The 12275-nt window shown below is 40.2% G+C and overlaps 1 protein-coding gene across 5 annotated transcripts in view; it reads right to left on the bottom strand.

Annotated features, from left to right (window-relative positions):
* The window catches only part of KLHL2 (kelch like family member 2), a 164558-nt gene that overhangs the window by 72147 nt on the left and 80136 nt on the right, over positions 1-12275 (bottom strand). For all 5 annotated transcript variants that reach the window (XM_055550981.1, XM_055550984.1, XM_055550983.1 and 2 more), the window contains one exon: positions 978-1140. In XM_055550981.1, the coding sequence (XP_055406956.1) occupies positions 978-1140 (163 nt within the window). The remainder of the gene's footprint in view (positions 1-977; positions 1141-12275) is intronic.

Below are 12275 nucleotides of genomic sequence, written 5' to 3'. Positions count from 1 at the left end.
ATTTCTTTGGAAGGAATGATGCCAAAGCTGAAACTCCAGTACTTTGGCCACCTCATGCGAAGAGTTGACTCATTGGAAAAGACTCTGATGTTGGGAGGGAGTGGGGGCAGGAAGAAAAGGGGACGACAGAGGATGAGATGGCTGGATGGCATCACTGACCTCGATGGACATGAGTCTGGATGAATTCGGGAGTTGGTGATGGACAGGGAGGCCTGGCGTGCTGCAATTCATGGGGTCGCAAAGAGTCAACATGACTGAGCAACTGAACTGAACTGAACTGAACTGAAGCCACAAGTTGTTTTCTTGGATACAAGAAAAGGTTGCAAAAAGCAGGGATAAAATGGGGATAAAATGACTTAATTTCATATGTAAACACTTTTTTATAACCCTATTAATTTGACAGTGTGAAAGAAAAACATAGAGATTCAATATTTGCATAAAATGATCTACTCTATCATTTAGGCCTAATATCATGTACTGCTGCTGCTGCTGCTAAGTCGCTTCAGTCGTGTCTGACTCTGTGCGACCCATAGACAGAAGCCCACCAGGCTCCCCCGCCCCTGGGATTCTCCAGGCAAGAACACTGGAGTGGGTTGCCATTTCCTTCTCCAATGCATGAAAGTGAAAAGTGAAAATGAACTTGCTCAGTCGTGTCCAACTCTTAGCAACCCCATGGACCACAGCCTACCAGGCTCCTCCATCCATGGGATTTTCCAGGCAAGAGTACTGGAGTGGGCTGCCATCGCCTTCTCCGAATATCATGTACAGTTTATGTTTTTCTTTAAAATTCAGAACTCTATGAGTATGCTTCAATTATGCAGTGCTATAATACCAGTATAAGATTTTAAATGTATTTTTTTAATGTGCAGATCTAAAAACATGAGACAAATTTCCAGAAATCACTATAGAATCATATTAGAAATCAAGAGTTTCAGATTCTTCCTGTCTCAAATTCAGTCAAGATTTATTTCACTTGCCTGCATAGGTGTTGGCCTTGTTTAGGAGGTCCGTGCACGCGTGCATATCAGCAAAAGCCCGGATTCCTAAGCAGTTGACAGGGTGAAGCTGAGATTCCAAAAATTCACAGCAAGTCTTCTTCACATCCTGTAACTGTAACAGACCAGCTGCTGGGAGAAGTACCTGTAACACAACAAGTGAGCATGCTTATCCGACTGGCTAGAAGTTTACTCTTCATTGCGTCTACAGAGAGCTCAGGGATTCAGCCACAGCTCAATATCTGCACCCAGACCCCAGCATCCCATAGACAAGTAATGTAACTATTATTTGCAAAAAGGATGATGCCTCCTTCCAATCTCCGTAATATCTATGGAATCTTTCAAAGGTCTCTTCTTGGTCACAAGAATATAAGAGACATCAGATTATACTAGATTAACAATTCTTTCCATAGATCTAAACAAATGTTCCTTTGAATTTTAAAAACATAAATTATTAGGCTGCTAGGGGGTGCCATGGTTCCATGAAAAAGATTTTCTTCCCTTACAGTAGTCATGAGATTCAGTGATTTGTGAAGAAGGGGTGAGCACAGAGTAATAATACTGGAATGGCTTGCCATGTCCTCCTCCAGGGGGTCTTCCTAACCCAGGAATTGAACCCAGATCTCCCACATTGCAGGCAGATTCTTTACTGTCTGAGCCACAAGGAAAGCCCACACCAAAGCTTCATCTTTTTGTTATTCCACTAAGTAACACCACAAACTACTTTCCTTAGCGGGGTAGAACAATTTAAAACTCAACAGTCTAAATGCAAGCAACTTCTCTGAAATATATGTGCTAAAAAAGAAAACAAAAGGAGTAATTATTTAATAACAACTTTTTAATCTATATTTTTATTTCAGTATCTCCATAAGACTCTGTATTAATTAGGTTATTCTTTGGGATTTAATCAGTGTCTTCACTATAAATATGATATCCAACACAATTACTTTTCAAATAGGCCAATAATGGAAACATTTTTATTTGTACGTAAATTAGTACAATGCTATGTAAAGGATCATACTGGAAAGTCAAATTGGAAAACTTTATTAAAAAGAAGCTGGCAAATCCTTCTATAAAAGCCAAAAAGGTGGGGAGGGGAGGGGACTATTAGAACAACAGTCAATTTTAGAAAAGGTAACCTGGGCATATTAGCATAAAAATTAAGTTAAGTTCTAAGTTCCTTCAGGAACTGATTTTCATATATTCCAAGCTGCGGACCAAAGAGAAAATGAGAAAAGAGAGTAGTTTTAAATATCCTTCAAAATTTTCCTAAATGTATGCAGTAAGTCCTAAATGTAGAAGAGAAAAAGTGCATCTTTTGTCTTTCTGTAATACAAACTGCTTTATTTTCTTAAAGGAACCATAGCAGCTTTAACTCTCTCAGCTAAAAACTGTGTGTGTCTACATATACAGTCAAATAGTCATGAATCAAGGATGAAGAAGACAACTTTTTGTGTTTTTTAATTCAACTCCACCAACTAAATAACTTTTCTCTGAAAATTATGAAAACAGTATTTGGTGATAATGCCTTTTCTTTCTGAATAGGAGAAATAAAGTGCAAATAACTCTGTTTATACTCAAATCTTTTATATAATATGGATAGTGTGCTTCATTATGTTATGGGAATGAATCTCCATGGAAGGCTGACAATTTGCAAACTGGAGTTTTTCTACAGTGGTATAATTATGCTCTGAAGCAATGTAAAGTACATTACATGACGCTTAACTGTGCAGCCATTTAATTCAGCAAATACATATATTAAGAAAGTGGTCTTCTGTGTAAAATTCAATCTCTGTGAAACTTGTAAAAATGGTAATGATCACCCATCTAATCAGCATTTTTCCAGAGACAACATAGTGTAATATAGTATAATGCAAACTGCTTTGTAATACAGAAAGATGGGAATCCTTGAGGGGGAAAGCAGTCAAGCAGAAGCAAGTTCACCCACACATTATTGGTGGACATGTACACTGGTTCAATCTCCATGAAGAGCAATTTGTCTATTTAATCAAAATTACAAATGCACATATCCTCCAATACAGCAATTTAACCTACAGATACACTGAAGAAAGAAAGTGAAGTTGCTCAGTCGTGTCCGACTCTTTGCGACCCCATGGACTACAGCCCACCAGGCTCCTCTGTACATGGAATTTTCCAGGCAAGAGTACTGGAGTGGGTTGCCATTTCCTTCTCCAGGGGATCTTCTCGATCCAGGGATCAAACCCGGGTCTCCCACATTGCAGACAGACGCTTTACCATCTGAGCCACCAGGGAAGCACAGATACCTAACATATGCACAAAAGCTCACACATACACACAACATTTATTACAGTGTTATTATGGGTAATAGCAGAAGTTATAAAAAAGCCTAAATGCCCACCATAAGGAGATTGGTTAAACACTGGTGTTCATCCATTCAATGGAACACTCTATATACATTAATGAGAAAGCTATATGAATAGGACAATTTCTAAGATATATTCTTAAATGAAAAAATATCAGCAACTGGTTGATACTATGCTAACATACAGGTTTCCCAGGTGGCTCAGTGGTAAAGAATCCAGCTGCCAATGCAGGAGATGCAGGTTGGATCCCTGGGTTGGGAAGATCCCCTGGAAGAGGAAATGGCAATCCACTCCAGTATTCTTGCTGGGAAAATTCCATGGTCAGAGGAGGCTGGCAGGCTACAGTCCATGGGATTGCAAAGAGTCAGATGCAACTGAACACACAAACACACACAGTAACCTATACATACCCACTCACATTTATATATACATCTATTTAAAAAAAAAGCAGCTATAGTAGACTTTTCAAAATTTATTTTGCTTCCCCAATTTCAACTTCATGACTACCAAGACTAGACCTATCCAACAGGGGACTGAAACTCATAAAACTGTCGAATCCCAGATCTGGAAAGGATGTAATAAGTCATGTAGGCCAGGGATATAAAAGTTATCTTAATTGTTGCCCACATGGCTAGAAATTCACATGTAGTTATTATGGTGGCAATACACACCATAAATGTTAGAAAATCAATTTCTTTATATTTTCCTTTTATCAATAAATTCATCAAAATGTTTCAGTTTTATGATACAATTTTACTAGGACTAAACTTCAATAGAGAAGCAAAAAGCAAAGGAGAAAAGGAAAGATATAGCCATTTGAATGCAGAGTTCCAAAGAATAGCAAGGAGAAATAAGAAAGCCTTCCTCACTGATCAATGCAAAGAAACTTTGGAAAACAATAGAATGGGAAAGACTAAAGATCTCTCCAAAAAAATCAGAGATACCAAGGGAACATTTCATGCACAGATGGGCTCAATAAAGGACAAAAATGATATGGACCTAACAGAAGCAGAAGATATTAAGAAGAGGTGGCAAGAATACACAGAAGAACTGTACAAGAAAGATCTTCACGACCCAGATAATCACGATGGTGTGATTACTCACCTAGAGCCAGACATCCTGGAATGTGAAGTCAAGTGGGCCTTAGGAAGCATCACTACAAATAAAGCTAGTGGTGGTGATGGAATTCCAGTTGAGCTACTTCAAATCCTGAAAGATGATGCTGTGAAAGTGCTGCACTCAATATGCCAGCAAATTTGGAAAACTCAGCAGTGGCCACAGGACTGGAAAAGGTCCGTTTTCATTCCAACCCCAAAGAAAGGCAATGCCAAAGAATACTCAAACTACCACACAATTGCACTCATTTCACATGCTAGTGAAGTAATGCTCAAAATTCTCCAAGCCAGGCTTCAAGAGTACATGAACCGTGAACTTCCAGATGTTCAAGCTGGGTTTAGAAAAGGCAGGAACCAGAGATCAAATTGCCAACATCTGCTGCTGCTGCTAAGTTGCTTCAGTCGTGTCCAACTCTGTGCTACCCCATAGACGGCAGCCCACCAGGCTCCCCCGCCCCTGGGATTCTCCAGGCAAGAACACTGGAGTGGGTTGCCATTTCCTTCTCCAATGCATGAAAGTGAAAAGTGAAAGTGAAGTTGCTCAGTTGTGTCCAACTCTTCGCGACCCCATAGACTGCAGCCCACCAGGCTCCTCTGTCCATGGGATTTTCCAGGCAAGAGTACTGGAGTGGGGTGCCATCGCCTTCTCCGCCAACATCTGCTGGATCATCAAAAAAGCAAGACAGTTCCAGAAAAATATTTACTTCTGCTTTATTGACTATGCCAAAGTGGATCACAACAAACTGTGGAAAATTCTGAAAGAGATGGGAATACCAGACCACCAGACCTGCCTCTTGAGAAACCTGTACGTAGGACAGGAAGCAACAGTTAGAACTGGACATGGAACAACAGACTCGTTCCAAATAGGAAAAGGAGTACATCAAGGCTATATATTGTCACCCTGCTTATTTAACGCATATGCAGAGTACATCATGAGAAACGCTGGGCTGGATGAAGCACAAGCTGGAATCAAAGATTGCCGGGAGAAATATCAATAACCTCAGATATGCAGATGACACCACCCTTATGGCAAAAGTGAAGAATTAAAGAGCCTCTTCATGAAAGTGAAAGAGGAGAATGAACAAGTTGACTTAAAGCTCAATATTCAGAAAAGAAAAATCACGGCATCTGGTTCCATCACTTCATGGCAAATAGATGGGGAAATGGTAGAAACAGTGACAGGACTTTATTATGGGGGGCTCCAAAATCACTGCAGATGGTGAGTGCAGCCATGAAATTAAAAGACGCTTACTCCTTGGAAGGAAAGTTATGACCAACCTAGACAGCATATTAAAAAGCAGAGACATTACTTTGCCAACAAAGGTCCATCTAGTCAAGGCTATGGTTTTTCCAGTAGTCATGTATGGATGTGAGAGTTGGACTATAAAGAAAGCTGAGTGACAAAGAATTGATGCTTTTGAACTATGGTGTTGGAGAAGACTCTTGAGAGTCCCTTGGACAACAAAGAGATCCAACCAGTTCATCCTAAAGATAATCAGTCATGAATATTCATTGGAAGGACTGATGTTGAACCTGAAACTCCAATACTTTGTGCATCTGATGCGAAGAGCCGACTCTTTTGAAAAGACCCTGATTCTGGGAAAGACTGAAGGCGGGAGGAGAAGGGGACGACAGAAGATGAGATTGTTGCATGGCATCACTGACTCTATGGACATGAGTTTGAGTAGACTCTGGGAGTTGGTGATGGACAGGGAGGCCTGGCGTGCTGCGATTCACGGGGTCGCAAAGAGTCGGACACGACTGAGCGACTGAACTGAATTTGTCTGATGAAGAAACTTAATCCTAGAGAGGCCAAAAGATCTGACCAAGTTCCACAGCCTATCAGAAGAGAGCTAGTGCGTGCTGTAACTGCTTAGTCGCCAAGTCATGTCTCTTTGTAATCCCATGGACTGTAGCCGGCCAGTCTTGTTTGTCATTGGGATTTTCCAGGCAAGAATACTGGAGTGAGTTGCCATTTCCTCCTACAGGGGATCTTCCCAACTCAGGAATCGAACTTGCATCTCGTGCATTGGCAGACAGGGTCTCTACCTTTGCGCCATCTGGGAATAAGGATATACTCAAATTCACTAACTCTTTGGTCTAGTGTTCTTCCCACTACCTTCATACCCATCTGTAAGTATGAAGTGCTTGTCTAATTTCGAAATCTGCAATACTGCTCTTTTCGGTAGAATAAAGACGATGGGCTTCCCTGGTAGCTCAGTGGTAAAGAATCTGCCTGCCAATTCCGGGGGTGTGGGTTTAATCCCTGGACTGGGAAAATCCCCTGGAGAAGGAAATGGCAACATATTCTATTATTCTTGCCTGAGAAATCCCATGGACAGGGAAGCCTAGCAGGCTATAGTCCATAGTGCTGCAAAAGTATAGGACACAACCACAACAACAATAAAGACGACAATCACTTCAATTGTATTCTTGCAGTTGCTTCCATTTACTGAGTAATTACTACATCAGGCACTTGACAGGCAACAACATCTCACTGAAATGCTATGTGAACAGCTGCCAACAGAAAGCTCCTTAGAACTTCCTGAAATTGGTTTTGTTTTGTTTTTTCAAATTTTTAACCTGTGGTTGGTTGAATCAGCAGATGTGGAACCTGAAGATATGAAGGGCCCACTGAATTAAAAGAGATGAATAGTTAATGACTAGGACATTTGTTCCTAATACATTTAGTGTAAAAAAATCTAATTTTTAAACAGTTCCCTTTTTGTAAGCACACATATACATGATCACAAAGACAGTACTAGAGAAATAGTCCACAATTGTTATTTGGGATTACCTGTGGTTAACAGTAGTATGGAGGCTTTTCTATTGTCTTCTTTTGATTTCTATTTTCTAAAATTTCAATAATAAATCTGTGCCATTTAAATAGTCACATTCTAATGAAAGTCAGGGAGAAACAAGTAAAGAAATGCCATTCTGGGAACTTTCCTGGTGGTCCAGTGGTTAAGAATCCGCCTTCCAATGAAGGGGGTATGGGTTCAATCCTGGGTCTGGGAACTAAGGTCCCACATGCCCTGTAGCAACAACTGAGCCTGCGAGTCACAACTAGAGAATCCTGTACATAGCAACGAAGATCCTACCTGCCACAACTAAGACCCAATGCAGACAAAGAAAGAAATGCCTTCCTGGATCTCTAGAATTCTAGCCAATCTCACAATTGTAAGGGGAGCTGTTTATTTAGTGACTACCATACTCACCAGAGACTACCACAGTTTGGCCTGTCCTCTGAGTATTGTGAGGCTGAAAGACCTTTAGTCTTTCTCAAGCTAGTGTTTTGTAGAGCTGTAAGAGGTTCTACACGTTCCTCTTCTTGTTCATATGAATAGCATCTCTTTAAGTGCTCAGAGGAAGATGACAGCTGATTAAATAAACTTAACTTCATATGTCATCATTTTGTTAAGCAGAAAAAAAATTTTCCATCTAGATATGTTGATTTCCAGTATATGGAGACACATAAAGCCTGAACATCTTATACTGTGGAGATGTTTTCTTTAACGAACAAAGAAGTAGGGGGAAAGCTACCAATGATTCCTGAAGACAAGTGGAACATCAGACATGGAACACACCTGAGCCAAACAATAAGCACCCATATGACATCTTACACCAGCTGCACATTTTAAAGTAAGAAGCTTCCATCCTACTTCACGTTATCTGACAAGCCAAATTACATATAAGATGTCTCGCTTAGACAAGTACACGCCTTCTGCTTGGCTATTAGGATATGCAGTTTATTTTTAGCTTGGGCACCTACTCTATAGAGTGAAATAATTTATATAGTAAATCTTTTAAATCCTGAGCCTTTAAGGGATGTTTATTAGAAGACACTACCACAGGGTCTGATTATTCCATAGATGTAAGATTTCCAGATGTCTGAGAATGATGCTTACATGATGCTCACAGCTCAGTCACTGTTAACATTACAGTTAGTGCACTGCCAAAAAGCAAATTTTTATTAATTTTGCAGCCATCTTATAATCATATCAGAAGAACCTGTTTGTTTTAAAGTGCCAGGGCCTTGTATGCCAGGAATAATGTGAAAACAAGGAAAACAGCTATCCAAAGGGCATGAGCAGAGGGTAGAAATTATCCCCAAAGTTAAAGAAGCTATGTATTGTTAGACTAAAAAAGCCTCATTATGAAATATAACCTATAACTTTCATTAGCATACCTCTTCTAAAATCTGGGATTTCCCTGGTTGCCCAGTAGTTAAGGTAGTGGTTAAGGTAGTTCCCCTGGTGGCTCAGATGGTAAAGCGTCTACCTGCCTGCAATGCGGGAGACCCGGGTTTGATCACTGGGTCGGGAAGATCCCCTAAAGAAGGAAATGGCAACCCACTCCAGTACTCTTGCCTGGAAAATTCCATGGACTGAAGAGCCTGGTTGGCTACAGTCCATGGGGTTGCAAAGAGTTGGACACAACTGAGCAACTTCACTTTCACTTTCTTTCCAGTGTTAAAGAGTCTGCTTGCCAATGCTGGAGACATGGGTTCCATCCCCAGTCTGGGGAGATTCCACATGCAGCACCGCAACTACTGATTCTGTGCTCTAGAGTCCAGCAAGTACAACTACGGAAGCCCACGCACCCTAGAGCCCTTGAGCCCATGCTCGGCAACAAGAGAAGACACCACAATGAGAAGCCTGTGCATTGTAACAAAGTAAACCTGACTGGCTGCAGTAAGAGAAAGCCCATGTGCAGAAATGAAAACTCAGCACAGCTGAAAATTAATAATAAAATTTTTAAAATAAATAAAAATTAAAATCTCCCTTTAGTCCCCAAGTTACAAGTAAGTCATATGCCACAACTTTATTTTTGTAATTGGATATGCGACACACCTTGCACATTTACTCATAGAAACAGTATTAAAAATAGTTACAAACCAAAATAGCAATGAACACAGTATTACTTATTGATGGCTATGACCTCAGGGGGCAGTAGGTGCAATGAAGAAAGAAGAAAGTTTCCTTCCTCTTTGTGGGATGTAGGCCTGGCTGGGGACAGAGTTTTGAAATAGGAAATGTTTGTCTCTGGCATCCTGCCACCTCATTCGCACTGTGCTGTGTGTGTGTTCAGTAACTCAGTCGTGTCCAACTCTTTGCAATCCCATGGACGGTAACCCGCCAGGCTCCTTTGTCCATGAGATTATCTAGGCAAGAATACTGGAGTGGGTTGCCATGTCCTTCTCCAAGGGTTCTTCACCACCCAGCGATCTAACACACGTCTCCTGTGTCTCCTACATGGGCAGGTGGATTCTTTACCACTGAGCCACCAGGGCTTCCCCTCATATGCACTGCTATGTCTCAAAGCCCTAAAGCTGGGTCACAGGCAGCCAGCTCTCTGCTCTGTGCACCCAGCTATGATTTTACACCCCAATCTGTCTTTCCCACTAAGTGTTTCATTTCATTCTCTAAATACACCTACCTCACCCCCCAATACATCCCATACCCAAGCTTCATCCCTTGGGATAGCTACTGCCAGCAGGGTCAAAAGAAAAAACATCTTATTATTAATTCATATTTAGAGTTAATAACATATCACCTTCCAGGAAAAATTTCTTGCAGAGGTAAAAGCTTTACAAGCAGCTGACTCTTAGCAGAACATATTTGTAATTGATGTCATTTCCAGTGATATTATAAATGAGGGGGAAAGGCAAAGGGAGCACATACAAAAAAAATATGGGAGCAATACAGCTTTCAGACAGAATGAAAGTCCCTCTTATACTACCCTTTTCATAGCTGCTGGCTCAAATTTACAATGAAGACAGCATCTGCCTGCAGAGTTATTGAAAGAATTTTAAAAATTGGTCAACCATTCAACACTGCCTGACACATAACCAGAGTAGCACATTAGCGCTGATTCAAGGCTTCTGTTCTTTGAACATTCAGTCCCATTACAATGAAATGCCACAATTTATTCTCCCTCACAAGACGATATTCTATGCCAGATCATTCACAATAAACATAAAATTGCTTTCTTTTCATATCAAATATTCTAAAAGTAAAAGATATAATCAGGGACAATTTGGAAAAAGGCAACACAATATACAAAAATAGGAAATATATTTGATACCTCACTAATCATCAAATAAATATAAATTAAAATGAAAGTATTTTATGACTATTGATTAAAAATGATTAACATCAAACATTCAAGTCAAAGTATAGTAAGCCTTGGCCCCTAGCTCATTTCTGCTGTCACTGTAAACTAGTCAGTTCTTTTAGAAAGGAAATAGGCAACAGTCATCAAGAGTTACCAAAAAAATAAAAATTTAAAGTCTTTGGCCCTGAAAGTATGTTCTGGGATTCTACCTTGAGAAACAGTTCAAAAAATGAAATAGGCTCTACATCCATGAATTCTACTTTAGCATTACTTATTAGAGTATGGGGAAAAAAAGCTAAAGGTTTAATAGTATGTCAATTTACTAAACTAGGCTACACTCACGTAATGAAATATTATAATCAATGACAATGAAGACTAATAATGATTGAACACACTAATATTTCTAAAATATTTGCAATAAGATACAATCATATTATAAAAGCAAATGAATATACAGCTTTAACCTACAGTCACATTAAAAAGAGTTTAATGGACATCAATTACATTTGCTTTGATCTCAAGGAACATAAGACAATGCTGAACAAACAAAACACTGAACATTCCCACATGATTCATTTTTCCTGACACACAGTGGAATAAATAAAGAGGGCCTTCCAATGCCAGCTTGCCTTCCCACCCTTGCATCCATCATTTGCATAATTGGCAGCTTTGGATCTGAATCTAATCTTATCTCTAAGCAGAGAGAATGTCTTAGCTCTAATTAAGCAGCTCGATCCACTGGACACTTATTTCTGCCCACACTGATGTGGCCCTGGACACTAATGCTCTGCTCTCCAGACCCAGTTCTAGTTCACGTGCCCCTCGATGCCTCTATCTAGGGTTGTTATCCCAGTGGACCCTACATTACTATGCACTGACCACTTCTCCAAGAAACTAAAATCATGCTCAGAAGATACAGAATGGTTGTTCCCAGGTACCTTCCTCCTGTCCTGCCAGGACTTCTTGCTTGTCTCAGCCTCTATCACACAGGGCCAGCCTATCTTACAGGCGTTCCCTCATTATTCATCTGACGATTGTTTATCAAGCTTCTAATTAATACTAATCACTAGTCTAAGTTCGGGGGATTGGGAAGTGATCAGCCACTCTAGAACCTGGATTCTAAAAGGGAGTGCTTACATTTAGTAGGGGCATGTGGAGTTTCCATCATTCAAGTTCTTCTGCCCTTCACAGTGGTCTCTGGATCTCAGAGTCTAAAGTTCACAGGTATGACAGCACTTAGGAGCCATAGATATTAATCCCCAATCTGTTACTGAGTTCCTGTACAGCTTCAGGGGCAGACCGGAGTTATATGAAAAGAATGGAGAATGGAAACTACTCACAAGCTCCAGAGTCAGAGAGCTCTGGCCTTGAAGGGTGTATGAGCGACATACTCACTGTGTCACCCTAGAAAGTCAAACCAAAGTTGCAATTATTTGATGTGTAAAAAAAGAAAAAAAAACAACCCTCTGTTTAGGATATTACAAAAACTATATGAGGTCAGCATTTCAGCATTTAGCAAAGTAAGTGGAATACAGAAGGCAGGTAACCCCCTCTTCCAAAATGAATATTTCATTCCAGTTTTCCTATCATTACTCAGAATTAATCCACTTTAATCTCCTTTCCTTTAGTCTCTCCTCTCTAAAATCAATACAAACAAAAAAACATGACTGCTGATCTCTCAAAAAACTGAATGTATGTTTTAC

Source organism: Bubalus kerabau, chromosome 16, assembly GCF_029407905.1.
Source record: "Bubalus kerabau isolate K-KA32 ecotype Philippines breed swamp buffalo chromosome 16, PCC_UOA_SB_1v2, whole genome shotgun sequence".
Taxonomy (NCBI): domain Eukaryota; kingdom Metazoa; phylum Chordata; class Mammalia; order Artiodactyla; family Bovidae; genus Bubalus; species Bubalus kerabau.
This window is presented reverse-complemented; position numbering and strand designations above follow the sequence as displayed.